This window comes from Colletotrichum aenigma, assembly GCF_013390185.1.
Source record: "Colletotrichum aenigma strain Cg56 chromosome Unknown KSG_Cg56_contig06, whole genome shotgun sequence".
Classification (NCBI taxonomy): domain Eukaryota; kingdom Fungi; phylum Ascomycota; class Sordariomycetes; order Glomerellales; family Glomerellaceae; genus Colletotrichum; species Colletotrichum aenigma.
Window position 1 is genome coordinate 1,753,110 of NW_023500912.1, and position 16,218 is coordinate 1,769,327.

Here is a 16,218-nt window from a genome sequence, read left to right on the forward strand (position 1 = left end):
TTGCGAACTGTCTAGGTATTCCGAATTTATTGAGGAAGAATACGACGAATCTGTTGGCGGACGACAGATTTCAAGAGCAAGGGTTCGATCTCGAAGTTGTAATGTTCTGTCATAAATATCTGGTGGCTGCTGAACAGAGCTCGTGATCATTGTTTAATGAAAGAAAAAAGTGAAAGAGAGCTCATTGGTTGCCTGATCGTCATATCCGATCCCAGGCTGCACCGTTACATATACGCTATGGAAGCTGACTTGAAGAGTGCTTCTGCAGGGCTTTGTGGCATCGGGATTGGCATTAACGTAAGTAATGGTTCAAGTGGTCGACGATGAGACAGCGGGGTAGTGGACAGTAGCAGATAGGCAACATTATGTATGTTTATTTCTGTATCTATCTTCAAACCTGAACGCTGTCGTAACATTTCGTTGACATGTGGTGAGAACGATCCATAACCCATCCAAACAGCACCATCTATGCCGGGGCACCCAGCTATTCGCGATGCCTTGCCCGACTGCTATATCATGGTCTATGGTCTATCACAACGGCTTGTTCGCAAATCCAAGCTCGTTGGTTCCGCTTTTCGAACTAAAGACGACAAATTGACTCTTCAGGAACACATCGCCGTAGATCGCGAAGGGCAGCGTCGCCGCGCTCTGGATCCCGCCGAAGCACGTCGTCGACGTCTCAATAGTCTGGCCGTCGACGGGGGCGAACTTGATGAACTCGCCGGGCACCACGCCCTTGTAGGTGCCCATATCGACGGTGAAGGACGGGATCGAGTCCTTACAGTTGAAGACGTAGCCGCCGTTGGTGTTGTCGAACTGGGCGCTGGCGATGTTCTTGTAATACGCCGAGACGATGTTATCTGGGAGGAGCATCAGGGTCGTGCCCGTGTCGGCGATGGCTTGGTGAGGTGCGGAGGTTGCGGCGCTGCCGTTTGAGCCGACGGAGAAGCCTTGGGCGGTGAATTGCCAGAAACCCTGGGTTGTGTTGGCCGGGACGAAGGCGATGTCGCCGGTGAACTCTGTCGTATCGATGTAGCCAAAGTTGTAGTTACCAGCTGTTGGGATGATTAGTTCGCGAACTTGATGATTGGAGAGAGGTTTCGAATACCTGCGCCCTTCTTGAGGTTGGCTGTGAACAGCGGCATTGCGAGGTTGTTCAAGGCATTCTCGAAGAACGTCTTCTGCTTGGTGGGTGTGACCGTGTTAATGGTTCCAAAGGCCAGACCAACGAGTCCTGACTGGTTCTGATTGCTGGTGAAGGATGCCGAGACTGTATTGGCAGACTCAATGGCCTGGCTGTCGACTGTGACCCCGCCGATGGTCACCTTGTCCGTGTAGACGGAACCGCTGGATGAGCTGCCGTCACCGTACGAGATGGACCATGTCGCGCCAGTCACAGCCTTGGCGGTTGAACTGTCCTTGATCTTGTAGATCGTTTGGCCCCCTACTTGACTTGCGGGCGTCTCACTGCTGAACACCCACAAGTCGGACGAGCCGGTGTCGAAGTTGAGATTCAGGGTCTGAGGAGGTGTGCCAATTTGTACCGGGCAGAGGTACTGGCTGTCGAACTGGGCCGGGATGGCGGCGACCTCACCACCTAATGACCATCAGCATAGTTTAGGCACATATAGAGTTGCAAACTGACCATTTCCTGTGGTGCCATTGCCTCCCGCTCCCGGCGTTGTGGTTGTGCCGTTGCCCTTTGAGCCTCCAGAGCCGTTGTTACCACCCTTCCCACTCCCATTTCCCTTTCCCTTTCCTCCTTTGTGTCCGCCTTTCGATCCGTTCAACAGGCCTAGTTCTCCCAAAATCTGATCAATGAGACCTAGTAGATCATCCGGAATGGGATGGTTGAACTTGGAATAGGCTCTGGCCAGGGCAATGGGTCCTCGTCGATTTCCATAGTAAAAATCGGGGTTGGGAACCTGTTCTATCCGGAAAGCCCCGCCACCTAGAGTGGAAATCTCAAACCTGGAGATATCGGACTTCTTTGAAGGAGCCGCATCAACAAGATGGGCAAAGAATGGAATGAATGCTGCAATCGCAGCCGAGTTGGCGAACCGCATGGTCACCTAGAGAAGAGAAGGCCTGGCGAAGGAATGAAGCCGGGCGAATAAGGCTCACGGAGCTCTATACGGGAAACAAGCGAAAAGAGAAGAAGTCGTCTAAGCAGAAGGAAGCATGGAACCAACAATGCTTGAATTGCGGAGAGCCAAGGGAAGATATGCACACAAGCTTTTGCCAAGTGTGACTCTCCATCTTGCCCACGCATAGATCAGCTTCGGGGAGACCGTTTCGAAATGCGCGATTGCGCAGTCGCAAGTGGGAGATCTCAACCCAAGCGATTACGAATCGCAAATAGAAAAGAAGAATCCGCCATGTCTGCGGAGACGAGAGACTAGGGGTACAGAATGGTTCGAGTTTTACTGGTAGGAGACCGGGTCGACCGCCATTGAAGAGGCGCATCCGTAGACAACCTGCGACAGTCGATCAGGCATGCCATCTCGAATAGATTCTTCGCGGGCACTGTCTTCTGAAGACGGCGGCCCGGTGTGATGGCCGTATGCTTGGCTTCCGAAACACTGTGAGTCGGGCATGCGACCCCTGTCCGCAAAGCTGACCAAGTCGTGATGCCGAACTTCCGGAGTCGTCACGGGAGGCGTCATGGGAGGGTTCACTTAAAGGGGATGCGTCTCCGGCTCCGTAACCGACCTTCGTGAACCCGTCGTTTCGGGGTTCTCAGCGACGAGACCCATCATCTGAAGTTGCTGGCGAGATGCGACGAAAAATAGGCGTTTTTGATAGTGGTTTGTCCATGTCAGGATTGAGAGCGTCGGAGCAAAGTTTAATGTGACCGGTGAACGGAAAGCCCAATGGGGGTGCCGGTCGGGATGCGGGCGGGATTCATGCATTGCTGAAACAGCGTCTCCGTCCTGAACATCATCAGCTCGTCTGACTTGGACAAATACTTGGCCACTCAGATGGTATGCCCAGTTGGGATTTGGTCCTCTTCCAACTTGGAAGAAAAGCTGCGCAAATTCCAAGGTTGGAAAAGTTGGCAGACGTGAGGTTACTTGATGGCACAACAAGGTTTCACAGTCGGCAACTGCCGCACGGAAGATCCAGACACGAGCTGGAATGTTGTCCTTAAGTAAATGGTCATCTGAACCGGCGCCGGCCCAGTTTCCCGATGCCAAGTCGGCATTCAAGGAATTAGTTGTCGAAGGGAGGTCGTCGGATTTGAAGTAAGCGCAAGCGAACCGATGGTGTAGTCACTTGGCGCGGCAGATCGCTGCGAGTTAATCTCTGCAAGACATCTCTGCCCTGTTTTGTCCAACATCTGGCTGCACCACATCAGGTTTTCCGGGCTTCCACCATTCCGCTGCGTGGCTCGGTCAGCCGGCCAATGGTGACTGGAATTTTGGTGATTCAGGGTTCGTCGACAAAGTTGGTTCATGGGTAAGGTGACAAAGTCAACGCCTCTTCCAGATTTGACAGCTGAATCGACCACCCGAAGGCGGAAGGCGGGAGGGAGAGCATGTCACTGCCCGCCTGCCCTGAAGGTTCCTGCCCGCAGCAGCTGAAGCTGAGTCATCAAGCACCCCGCCCCCGCCTGGGTTTTTGTGAGCTGGAAAGCGCGAGTCACCTGCCCAACATTCATCGCCAAGCTACACTGCCTTGCTGGCCACCAACGCCTTATCACCGGGAGGCATCAAGCCTTACGCGTCTTCGTGCGTGTCGCCCACTGCTTACGATGCGAATGACTCTCTTTCTGGGCGGTTCTATACACCTTTCGGCGATGTGCATCGCTTTCCATTCGATACCCCTGCTGTTTTCTCTTTCCTGACTCTCCTTGTCTCCTTTACTGCTTCTCTGCGGGCGGCGTCCCTGAAAACCTTCACCGACGTCACTCCATCTTCGGCTTACACAACATTGCGGACATACCACGTTTTTGACCCGGCCGCGGGCAAAAATACAGCCAACATGCCTGAACATGATGCACTCATTCTCTCATACTCCCACTTGGTGGACTTTCCGCGGGCCAGCGATGCCCTCCAAATCCTCAAGAAAGTTGCCTCTCTGGTGAAGCCCATCATGCGGGCGAGGGGTTGGAAGGTTCGGGAGCTTGCAGAGTTCTACCCTGATCAGGCGAATTTGCTTGGTATGTGGTTTTGCCTGCAGTTGCTTCCCGCCAACTAACACTATTGCAGGCCTCAACGTCAACAGAGGGCAGAGAATTCTGGTCCGATTGCGATACCCCGGCGACCGATCTTTGTTTCTGCCCATAGAGCAGGTCGTCGACACCATGCTCCACGAGCTCTCCCACATTGTCTTTGGACCACACGACGGAAATTTCCACGCCCTGTGGAACCAGCTACGGGATGAGCACGAGGCACTCATACGGAAAGGGTACACGGGCGAAGGTTTTCTCTCCGATGGCCAACGCTTGGGAGGTGGCGGCCGGATTCCAATGCAAGAAGCTCGCCGCCTTGCCCGGGCGGCTGCCGAGACACGTCGTACCTTGACTAAAAATTCGGGAAAACGCCTTGGTGGTACTGGGCCTCGTCCCGGATCAGACATTCGGCGAACAATTGTTGGTGCTATCGAGCGCAGAAGCAGCACTTTACAGGGTTGTGGGAACATGAACCACAATGACCGAGAGATTCAGCAAATTTCAGAGACTGCAACGCGAAACGGCTTCCGTACTCAAGCCGAAGAGGACGCTGCAAATGAAGCAGCAATCGCTCAGGCACTTTGGGAACTCGTACAGGAGGAGGAAAAGCAGCGTTATGGAGGCTACTACGTCCCTCCGAGTGCTCAAAATCCTACCGGCAACGGGGGTGGGTCCGTCATGGGAGACTTCGAACCGAGAAGCAGCAGCGCGCCACCTCCGATCCCCGCGCCGGCATCCAGACCTACGCCCCCGCCGCCGGTCCCGAGACCCGAAACCCGACCGCCGGTAATCGCAGCCCCACGGGCCCTGCCAGCTCAGCAACTGGGTTGGACGTGCGGGGTCTGTACTCTACATAATCCTGCCAACTTCCTATGCTGCGATGCGTGTGGAACAGAAAAAGGCCAAGATCCTCAGCGCCAAGTGTGGACGCCAAATGCCGAGAAGCGCGAGTGTCAACGGGCATCAGTAGCCCCAACGGCGGGTGGAATATCACAGCCAGAGACGATAGATCTTACACGCAGCCCGCCAAGGAGAAACAATAGCGTCGGCGTTGCTGCCAACCACGGTGTACCAGTCCCGGCGAAACCCCTGACTTGGGATTGTTCCTTTTGCGGCACGACCATGGAAAGACAGTGGTGGACGTGTTCAACGTGCGGAGTGATGAAAGACAATTCCGCTTGAAAGAGCGGGGAAGTCTGAAGAAGCGAGGCCGACACGAAGTCTGACATCCCAAACCAAAGAAGAGAAGGGGTCCACTGGATCCTTCAGGGTCCAAATGACGACATGGTCGATGATACCCTTGCAAGCTGAATAGAGCCGCGCAGCCTAGATCATGCTGTATGATTTATTTGAGGCGAGAAATCGAATATTGCGACGCACTCCGGACGGAATGACATAATGGGTGGCCTGTGGAGGTTGTAAACACTCCCTTGGAGCTAGGGCTTTGTTGGCAAGACAGATGAGAGTGAAGTCGAGTCATGGAACGAATGGCACGGTTGGCACGCTCCGGGCACATGTCAAACAAAGCCAGCACAGGCCACTTGGCGTTGCTTCGCACGCACAACTTTCGCGAACATGTCGAGGGATTGGCGTGGTCTGGGCCAATCCTGATTGCTTGATGCGACACCGGTGCACCCAAATGCCTGCTTATGGCATCATGACGTCGCTGCTGACACGCTCGGGCAGCAAAGCTGTTCGGAACGGAGTCGTTCCCCGTTGTCTTGATTGGCTCTGACTGGCTGCCAGGGTCAGATGATCTGCGTTGTTCCGTGGAGGTCGTGTGGCACTGATGGCGCACCGATATGGAGAGAACCATCAGGGCCCTGGTCGGGTCTGTGGCCATCCCGGTCTAGGCGTCTTGAGTGCTTTCAAGCTAGACCTGTTCGGGTGGTAGATCTTCGATCGATGGAGAGGCCGTGAGGTCTAGACGCAGGGCAAATTTGTCGCCAAACCACGCTGGGTGAGGATAGTCAGAGCCATCTTTTGCGTTTATCCGAATCCAGTGTAGGAGGCAAGCACTGGCAGGTATTCATTCACAGTGAGTGGGTGCTGAATGCTGGAAAAGGACTCACCGAGAGCTTATCATGTCGCAGCCGTCGCAGTCACGCGGACACCTCAAATATGCAATTCGCAGCAAACACGACGAACCGAACAGCTTGCGTTTCCTCGAAGGATGCCAGAAAAATCCCAGTGCATTGATGCTGAAGGAGCAACCACCACGATGCCGGTCAAACGCCCGGCTGATGGGATCACCCGGATAAGCGACGCCGCGAAGACATTGGAGTCGATGATGAGGTACATTCATCATTGTGGCCTCATTCGTAGCGGCAGTTGCCCACGCCTATGCGGATTTGATGACGCCCAACGCTGAGAATCGGCCATCGTGAATCTCTGTATGGATAGAGCAGTTCGTGACAAGGGTGGCGGGCTAAGACCAAGTTTGCAGGCTCGCTACCAAGCACTCTGGCTGTCCCCAGCCCGACTCGGGGCTTGTGGTAAATGCCTAGTGTGCGGGAGTACATTCTCAAATCCACTAAGCCGTCGCTCTCGTCTGACTCTATCAAACTCCTGCAGTCGTCCAGTGGTCTTGGCACAATCGCCATCGAGGCCCAGCGGCGAAGGCAGCAAGCTAAGCTTTCTGTCTCTGACGGATTGGTGTATACGCACCCAGCAAAGAGTGTTCTTTTCTTCCTCGGGTAATTTCCTGAGACGATACTCACCGACTGGATAAGCTTCTGAGCAAACAAACGAAAAACACGGGCATGAAAACTTTTGACCGGTTGGGGTTACCGATTCAAGACAAGCACGGAACGGAGCCAGGGACGTCGAATTTGAGACAAAGAGAAGATCAGCAAATGTGCCGCCCGTGGAAAGGAAAAAGTTCCGATTGTTGGACAGATCGGCCTGAGTTTGGTGTGTTTGTGTCTCGGGTTGGGCCTGGTCACGGTCTATTGCTGCAAGAAGCGCCCTTCACCCTTTCGTTGCCGGGGTTTGGACAGGTGGGCGTGGCAGCCCATTTTTCTCAAATTTCACGTCCGGAGACGCCCCATTTCCGAGGGTCGCGTTGTCCGCTGGATCCTCCGGTGCCGTCATGGCTGCGGACTTTTCCAACACAAGGCTCGTGTACCCGCTCAACACAAACAGTAATACGGACTCCCATGGATCGTGATGACGGGCGGTGTCGATGAGGATCCATACCGCAGTGGACGAGAGACTCAACGCAAGGCGAGGCGGCAGAAGGGGTGACGGGTTTCCTCAGACAAACCATCCCAACTCCTGGGTTCGTTCGGTTTGAATATCTCATGATTTCTGGTGCCGGTCGTTTGTTCTTGCAGCCTGCCAGTGGAGACTTGTGGGCGTGTCCCAGCAAAAAATCCCAGATGATTCAGAAGGGGTCGCCAGAAAAGATTGGCCACTGAGAGTCGATTGGGCGTGAGGCGGTTTAGTGCATGAGGCGAGGTGTACATCGGTTACACTGGGCGGCCGGCGTTGGAAGGGCCAACCTACCGAGGCGGATGGGGATGCAGCCGAGCATCTACTATGTAGGGGCTGCGCAAGACATGTACAGTCGGCAGCAAGATGAGGTACTGTTGGCATGCGTGGACAATACTCCTTGGGAATGACGGGACTTTGGAGCTTGGGTCCATTATGAGGAGAAAAGGAGGGACCCCTAACCGATAGCGAAACCTGCCCGGGCGATGGTGACAGTGCCTGGTGCCCTGAGCTACAGAAGCAGCAAGGGAAGTCCCCGCGAAGAGGTGAAGATTTTGAGGTTCTGGGTGGGCGGAGACGGATCGAAGGCGTGGATGGTGGATGGGCGAACGGGAGGAAGAGGGAGAGTTGCGAGCTCGGCGTACCCAGAGGGAGGTGAGGTGGTGAGGAGCGTCTACGGCGTACAGCACACACAGCCCGAACCCTACCTAGGTACAGACATCTCAGCCAGCCAGCCCAGCCCAGAGAGCCCATGGATGGGCACACTTTCCAGCGAACAGGGACGGCAGACCCACTGAACGGTGGTGGCAGGGCGTTGGAGTGGGCGCGCAGGGCTCAACAGAGCGGTCTGCAGTGGGGCGTCAACCGCTGTAACGCCGTATATGGAGGGTGGCCCCTGGTTCTGCAGGCTGCATGCGAGGGAGGGTGACAGTTGTGGTGGTGGTGTGTAGACACGGCAGGGCAGTGGACGGTGCCTTGGGCAAGCATGCGTGGTGTAGAGTACGGAGACAGCTCTGGAGTGAGGAGTGGTGAAGCGTGAGTGAATTCGATCCCCCCCGATGGCAGGGCGGACTGGAGTTTTGCATACATTTGCCCACTTTCCCATCCCCTCTCGACCCGTATTCTTGTAGGTGAGATGCATTAGCGGTCCTCGGATACAAGAATGCCTTATGTAATACCGCGCAAGTGACCAGCAGAGGAACCAGGAATGAGTACTGCCTCGGCGTGTTCGTGCTGGCAGGATACATGGCCGACATGTTCTCCCCAGTGAACCCTGAGTTGCCCTCCGACCTCCCTCAAAACTGCTCGGGTGAAAATGACGATGAGTGTTTGCCTCCCCCGCCTGAGGAGACAGACTGAGCGGGCGGGCGATGTTGTGCGCTACACCACCACGAACGAACGAACACTGACTGGACACGGCAATGGAAGGGCCTTTCTCTTTGCCTTTCCCTGGGTTCACAGTGTTCAGCGTTCCTCCTCTGTGTCCTCTCCCCTCCCCACCCGTCGTCATCCCGTCATCCTGGGGCCACGAGCGCAGCGTCAGCCCAAGTCCACCGGAAGTGCGACTTGCTGGATGGATGGATTCAAATCAATCGGCGCAGGTTCCAGTCGTCGAGTCCATGTTCCACAGTTTGGACTGTCCAGTGTTGCACCCTCCCCTTCCAGGACCCCCGTCCATGTTTCCTTCCCAAGAATTGCCCTGGGCGTCCAGGACCCCCAAGCTGCGGTGACAGGCCCCCCCAGACTTTGGGCTGGGGTTCGACCAATTCTCCTGCGTCTTGACGCTTCACCACCGCTAACCGGGGGGGGGGGGGGGGGGGGCACTCCCACTTAAACAAAGTTTGGACTATGACGGTCCCATCCCTCGTCCTCGTCCGCATCCTCGTCCAGTCTGACTGCCTGCTGCAACTGTCACTGTCGATGCCAATGCTAGGGCAGGTAAAGGTGGTAAGGTAGGGTAAGGTGGTGCAGCGAACCTACCTGCCTCGCTAATTGTCCATCTGTACCGGCTCTTTGCAACGCGCCTGACCCTGCCTCCGCCTGCCTCTCGTGCTTCTTCCTTTCTCAGCAGCAGCAGTAGCACCTCAGTGACGGGATCCATCCCCATCCCATCTCTTCCATCTTCTTCCTCCGTCTTGCTTAGTCCACCTCCAATTGCTACTACTGATGATCTTGGTCTTGGTTGGCGTCTCTTCTTTTCTACCTACCAATTGGACCTAATCTTCCCTTCGATTCCATTTCCCCTCTCCCATATTACGTCCGCCCACTTATGCCACTTATTCCCTTTCGTATTGCGCCAAGCTAGACTGCAGATACCGCGACTGCTGCGAACTACTGTACACCTCGACTAAACATCTGGGGCTCGAACTGGAACTGATGAGCGGTAACTGCCCTACCAAGCCCGTCATCGCACCTGCGCCTGCATCTTCTTTCTTTCCGTCTTGCGTCTCCTGCTGCTCCGCGACTGGACCACGACTCTCGCACAACCTCGACCTCAACACGACCTCACCACACCATACCACTTCCGGACCCCAGCCCGCCATCCGCTGATTTCAGATTTCCCATCCGCGAGACAGAGACATCCTTACTAAGCCCGACGTCTTGCTGTTGCCGCCGCCGCTCTGCTGCTGCTGCTGCGACCGCCGCTGCGGTGTCGTCACACAAAGCACACCCTCCCACTCCGTCTTTCATCTCTCCGCCGCCGCCCCTCGACGCCGCCGTTTGCAGTCGACCCGGAGTTGCTCGAGAATTCATCCCAAACAACGCCCAAATCCTCCCTCCGCCCCCTCTCGCCTCTGCCGAATAGCGCCGAAATCTGCTTGCGCTTTCACCAGCCCTGACAGGCTCAGCCGCCGTTGTCGCTCTGTTCCTGCTAGCTGCCAGTCCCACACGGAATCGGGAGGCTTGTCGACTAACATACACGCACTCTCGCACACACTCAAGACAGCGCTTGCGCACAATCTTCGCACCGCGCGCTACGCCTAGACCGCAATCAATTAGAGCACATTCCCAACCAAAGACCTATCCGGAGACCGGCCTAGAATCCGGTAGTCTAGAACGCACGCTCTCTCACACAACACAGGGCGCCGCGCCATGCTTTCTCTCCCCACACGATTCTCTAGCAACCAACCCACTTGCTGCTTCGACCTGGCCCGCAGCTTCTCCGTTACTCCTCCACCCTCGGCGTCCTCTGTTTGCGATCTCCGTCTGTAACGACTGTTTTCTTGACCTGCAGACTTGTCAACGCCCTTCACCGACTGGAAGGTTCACCCACGACCTGCGGCTTCCCATGCGCGAGCCAACAACAACATGCCACCCCCCGAGCCTATCCTTGCCGGCGGCCATGCGCGAGGCAACGGCCCCGTGATTGTTCCCCCAAAAACCTCGGTTCCGACCGACGAACCTCCCAAGTTAGGCTCACGGCAGTCTTCTGGGGACAGCATGGACAGCATGAACAGCATGGACAGCGGTTTCAACTTCGATACCAAATCCCAGCCTGAAGTCGGTTCCTACCGAAGCGATGGCGTCGCAAGCACTACAAGTGCCACAAGTGCCAGAAGTCGCTTTTTCCGCGAGAACCTCAACCTGGCCGCCGGCACCGGCAAGCGATCCAACTCGACGAGTCCGTTCCGTTTATCGATGCCCTTCATCACGCCGGGTCAGCTCGCTTTCTCCGCCATGCAATACTTACCAGTACCGTTGTTGGTCTTGAATAATTTGAAGACAGTAGTGCTTGCCAACGAGGCAATGGGCAGGATGCTCGGTATGTCGGACGCATCAGAGGACGCACATTCTTACATCGCAGAGCGTTTAAGAGGGCAGTCCCTCTCCCAGGTCGGAATCGACATGATTCAAGAAGGACGTCCGGTTTGGGTTGGGTGGGAAGCTTTCTTGGATTCCCTTGTGTTGGAGATGGGTGCACGTCAGACCTCAAAGGACGCAGCCGACCTATTCGGTCAGGGTGGGGAAGCCACCCCGACCGCCGGCTCGCTGGCCCCGCCGGCACCGGAACACGCGCCAACACCAACGGTCAAGGATGCCGTCGTGGATGTCATCATCACCAGGAAAGAGCTAGGAAAGCCTGGGTTCGACCCACGGAGCAAAGGTGGAGCGTCTGATCATCAAGTTTACGCCAAGATGATTGTAACAATATGGGAGATTGAGGAGCACCAGGTTTACTTCACGCTCACATTTACGAGCTCCCAATCGCCCCCATCCTCTCTCGTCCCGACTCGCAAATCCACGGCCAGGCCGCACATACTGGAACAAGCCGATCGAAAAACTATATCAAACTCAAATCCGCCATCCGTGAGCTCCAGTCACGACTCGAGCTCGCCTTCATTCCGTGTCAGCCCTAGTGCGGTGTCACTGTCGTCGAGCCCGTTTCCACCAATGGGCCCACCCTCAACAGCAGCCCACGCGAGTACGCCGTCGATTTTGCAGAAGATGATTCTCATGAAGGATGCTCTTCTCGATAACACAACAATGCCGATTCTTGCGATGTGGAAAGACGGCAGTGTAACATTTCCAAATAAGGCAGCACGCAGCCTTTTGCGCCAAGAAAGCGATTTGGAGAAGTCTGCCGACGGTTTCGACTTGTTGCCAAGCTGGACCGTGTACGACGCAGATTTTACTAGGGAACTAGACGTCAGCGAATACCCCATCTCGGTCCTTCTTCGGACTGAAAAGCCATTTAGCAACATGCGTGTTGGCATGATGGAGGAGAACACCGGAAAGAGAACAGTTTACGATGCTTTGGGGGAGGCCATCAGGGATGATGATACTGGAGAATTTCTAGCTGGTGTGGTGACATTCCGGGACGTCACGAAGATGACCGAAGAAATTACGGAGATCAAAGAACGGGACGAGGAGCGGTTCAAGTTGATCTGCGACACAATGCCTCAATTGGTCTGGACGACCAGGCCCGACGGTTATCACGATTTCTTCAACACCCGATGGTACACATACACGGGCCTGACGCCGGAAGACTCATTAGGTCTTGGATGGAAACATCCATTCCATCCAGATGATATGCCTGAAACCGTCAAAAGATGGAAGCACTCACTCGCGACGGGAGATCCATATGTTACCGAGTACAGGTGCCGCAGCAAGACTGGGGAGTGGAGGTGGATGTTAGGCCGTGCTCTGCCGTTGAAGAACAAGGAGACGGGTGAAATTGAGAAGTGGTTTGGAACCTGCACCGACGTGAACGAGGGCATCGAGGCAAAATTGACTGCCAGGCGAACCCGGCAGCAGCTCTTGAGCGTTCTCGCTCATTCACAAGTTACCATCTTTACAGTCGACATGAACCGCAAACTGACGATGCTCGAAGGAGCACTCATTTGGGACAGCGGGGAGGAGAGCAATCACGAGAACTCTGACTGGTTCATCGGCCAAGATATGTACGATGTCTTCAACCGTCTGAACGCTCAGCTCAAGACCGGCGAACGTCCGAAGTTCCTCCGACCCATTGAAGATATACTAGCCGGCGGCAAGACTGAAGAGGTGGCGGAACACGGAATGGATGGACGCTGGTACCGGACGAGGTTCCTTCCGATTCTCGGCAAGAAATCCAAGGACGGTATCGTGACGAATGAGACCTGCGTTGAGGGTGTCATTGGAGTCATTATGGACGTCAGTGAGCTGAAGGAGAAGGCGGAGGACCTTGAAGAACAGTCCCGAGAGAAGAAGCAAGCAATGGCGAACGAAGCTGCTGCCAAGGAGGCCAACAGACTGAAGAGCCAGTTCCTTGCTAATGTGAGTGGTGATGATCAAGTTGAATGACGCAAAGTCGCTGACTACTAAATAGATGTCTCACGAAATCCGGACGCCCATCACAGGTGTCATCGGAATGGCCGAGCTGCTTGGAGACATGGAGCTCGACCCCGAGCAGATGGAGTACGTTGAGAACATCCAGAGATCTGCAAATGCTCTGTTGACGGTCATCAACGATATTCTTGACTTTTCAAAGGTCGAATCTGGACGTCTGGACATTGAAGAGGTCCAGTTTTCACTATCGGTAATTGTGACGGATGTCAGGAAGATGCTAAGCTTCGCTGCGGAGCGCAAGAATCTCGACTTCAGGTCGGACATATCGAGAGACATCGAAAACGACTTGGTCGTCATTGGCGATCCAGGCCGTGTTCGTCAAATCATCACCAACCTCCTTACCAACAGTATCAAGTTTACGAACCAAGGTTATGTCAAGTTCTCGGTCCAGAAGGAGAAGGAGACTGCGGATAACATCATCGTCAAGTTCATCGTCGAAGACAGCGGTATCGGTATTGAAGAGGAGGTTCGGAAAAAGCTCTTCCAACCGTTCAGCCAGGGCGATGCATCCACGGCTAGGAAATTCGGCGGAACTGGTCTGGGCCTCACCATCTGCAAGAACTTGCTCGACCTTATGCACGGAGACATGACTCTAGAATCGTCGCTCGGCAATGGAACCGTCGCAACGTTTTGGGTACCCTTCAGCAAGCCTCAGGGGCGACAAGCCGGCAAGCCGATCGTGGAGATTGGTTCGCTTCCAGATCGGTTGCAGTCTGAGATGAGCGTTTCTTGCAATAGCTCAGAATTCGAGCAATTGATCAACACGCCTCCCGCTTCGGGAGAGTCGTCGCAATTCTTGACCGACAAACACAAGTCCCCTTCACGCCGACTGTCTGTTCGAACCCCACCAGCTTCCGATGAGGAAATGTTGCCGGCCGCTGAACGCGCCAAGATCCATGTACTGGTGGTCGAAGACAAGTGAGTATACCGTTTGGCAAACATCTGGGTCCACACTAACCATGCATAGTGCTATCAATCAGCAAATAGCCACCAAGACGATCATGAAGCTTGGGTTCAAGGTAACTGCGGCGTGGAACGGCAAGGATGCGCTCGAGTATATGGCCGCGGCAAAGGATGGCAAGCACGCGAAGCCGGATATCATCCTCATGGATGTGCAGATGCCTGTCATCGACGGCTACAAGTGCACACATCTTCTTCGACATCACGTGCCATACAAGGCTTACGTGCGAGATATTCCCATCGTCGCAATGACAGCTTCGGCGATCCAAGGTGACAAGGAAAAGTGCACGAAAGCAGGCATGGATGACTATCTCTCCAAGCCTGTGAAGAGCAAGACGCTCGAAAGAATGTTGGTTAGATGGAGTTTGGCTAAACGACAGCAAGGGAATATTCAGAGGGGTTCAGATGGTTCTCTGTCTGACTGCTCAGACACTGCTGAACATTGCAGCAATGCAGACATACCAGGCGTCGAACACGATCATGGTGGCGACTCCACAGACACCTTGAATGCCATCAAGAAGGAATCAGAAAACAAGAACAGGGACCCTGAAAAGGAGGACAGGGGCGACGTGGCCACACCAAGGCCTTTGACGAGGAATAACTCCTACGAACCGTCACAATTTGACTCACCAGGTGTGAACTCCAAACCGATCCGCCGATCAGAGACGGACGAGCTCGCTTTGCAAGCCCAGGCCGGCAAGTTGATGGATGCCGCTGGTGGGAAGAAGCTTGAGCGACGCGGTGCGTCATTCCAGACGGTCATTGCGGGCGACACGGGTGACTCTCTCACAGAAGAGAATGTCGAAAAGTTGGAAAAGGAAGAAAAGAAGCGAAGATCGTAGAGCTTTTCAGCATCCTCTCCATTACGGCCCGACTCGGGCGAACGAGTACAGCGAGGCGCTCAGGTTCCAAGTCTCAATTCACCTCATATTTTCAGCGGGGAAGATTTCCCTTCATCCAGGCAACAGCAGATTTGTACATAAAACAATAACACACGGAGCAGCACAGCAAGAACCGGATCGCGCGACAGGTCATGTTGCATCTTGGCATTTCGATCGGCGTAACGGAAGAAAGACCTTTTTTGTCCCGCCCCCCCCTCTCTCTCTCTCTCTCTCTCTCTCTCTCTTTCGATGAACGGGATTTGGTGCAAAATAATATCGGGATTCCGGGATCCGGGGGGGGGGGGAGTGGGTAAGGGTTTATACATCATATCTCGCCTTTTCGATTTTGCTTTTCCTTTCGGGAGCCGGCGGCATAGACGGTGGGATTTAAACATGGCACCGGGCGTTCATTTTGGGATGGGCCTTTTGGCTAGCAGTGATGATCTTCTGCCGCCCTCTGCTTACGAGCATGGGCCTCATTCAATTGATGATGTTAATATTTTGCAAACGACGTATGTTGAAGGTGTGCCCCCACATGCAGTACGTGAGGCTTAAGGAGTTCAAGATTCATGCTAATCTAGAGTTTGCGTGTTATCCGATGCCGATGAGGTTGATCTGGGTGAGATTTAGAAGCTTAATTAGGGGTGTCTCGATATCGGAACTGGGAGTAGGAAAGTCTGGATAGGGGATGCCCAGAATAAGGTTTGGTATTTCTCCGGAAGACGTCTGTGCCGTACGCGGGCCGGTGGGTGGGCAGAAAGAACGGGATGCAAGTCATCGGCGGGCCGAGAGTGGGGCCGGTTTGGGTGTGTTCCGGACTGTCGGGACTGGCGACTCAGCACCCAGGTTCAGGACTTGGTGAGACACAGTGTGAGTACATAAGAGGGCTCTTCTGGAGATTTTGAAGGTGGTACAATTTGACTGTGGAGTTCTTCGATGATTGAAATGTCTGCGTTGATGGTTGGCGGGCAGGTGGGTGGTTGATGACGCTAGCATGGTGAGATGGGTTTGGCTTGAGGTTGGAGGTGTTCTGTGTTTGGGGTATTTGAGGGTCTGATTACTTCACGGATAGGGGATTCCGCGGATGGTGAGTGCGTGTGCAGTTTGAAGGGCCTCTCCCATCATACTTGCTATTTGCTTAGTAGAGTAAGTGGTTGTCCG

At 54.6% G+C, this 16,218-nt stretch overlaps 3 protein-coding genes across 3 annotated transcripts; 2 read left to right on the forward strand and 1 right to left on the reverse strand.

Annotated features, from left to right (window-relative positions):
* Nucleotides 1-531: 531 nt before the first annotated feature.
* Nucleotides 532-2,066, reverse strand: EAPA-2 (Endothiapepsin; the record flags this gene model as incomplete). Its single annotated transcript, XM_037324764.1, has 3 exons — nt 532-1,055; nt 1,109-1,597; nt 1,646-2,066. 3 exons carry the CDS (start codon nt 2,064-2,066, stop codon nt 532-534), a joined length of 1,434 nt encoding a protein of 477 aa, XP_037176789.1.
* A 1,918-nt stretch (nt 2,067-3,984) lies between these two features.
* Nucleotides 3,985-5,144, forward strand: WSS1 (DNA-dependent metalloprotease WSS1; the record flags this gene model as incomplete). The annotated part of the gene is made up of 3 exons (XM_037324765.1): nt 3,985-4,162; nt 4,212-5,014; nt 5,070-5,144. 3 exons carry the CDS (start codon nt 3,985-3,987, stop codon nt 5,142-5,144), a joined length of 1,056 nt encoding a protein of 351 aa, XP_037176418.1.
* Nucleotides 5,145-10,696: 5,552 nt separating this feature from the next.
* On the forward strand, nt 10,697-15,018 carry tcsA-1 (Two-component system protein A; the record flags this gene model as incomplete). Its single annotated transcript, XM_037324766.1, has 4 exons — nt 10,697-13,144; nt 13,197-14,134; nt 14,184-14,525; nt 14,625-15,018. 4 exons carry the CDS (start codon nt 10,697-10,699, stop codon nt 15,016-15,018), a joined length of 4,122 nt encoding a protein of 1,373 aa, XP_037176419.1.
* Between the last annotated feature and the right edge of the window lie 1,200 nt (nt 15,019-16,218).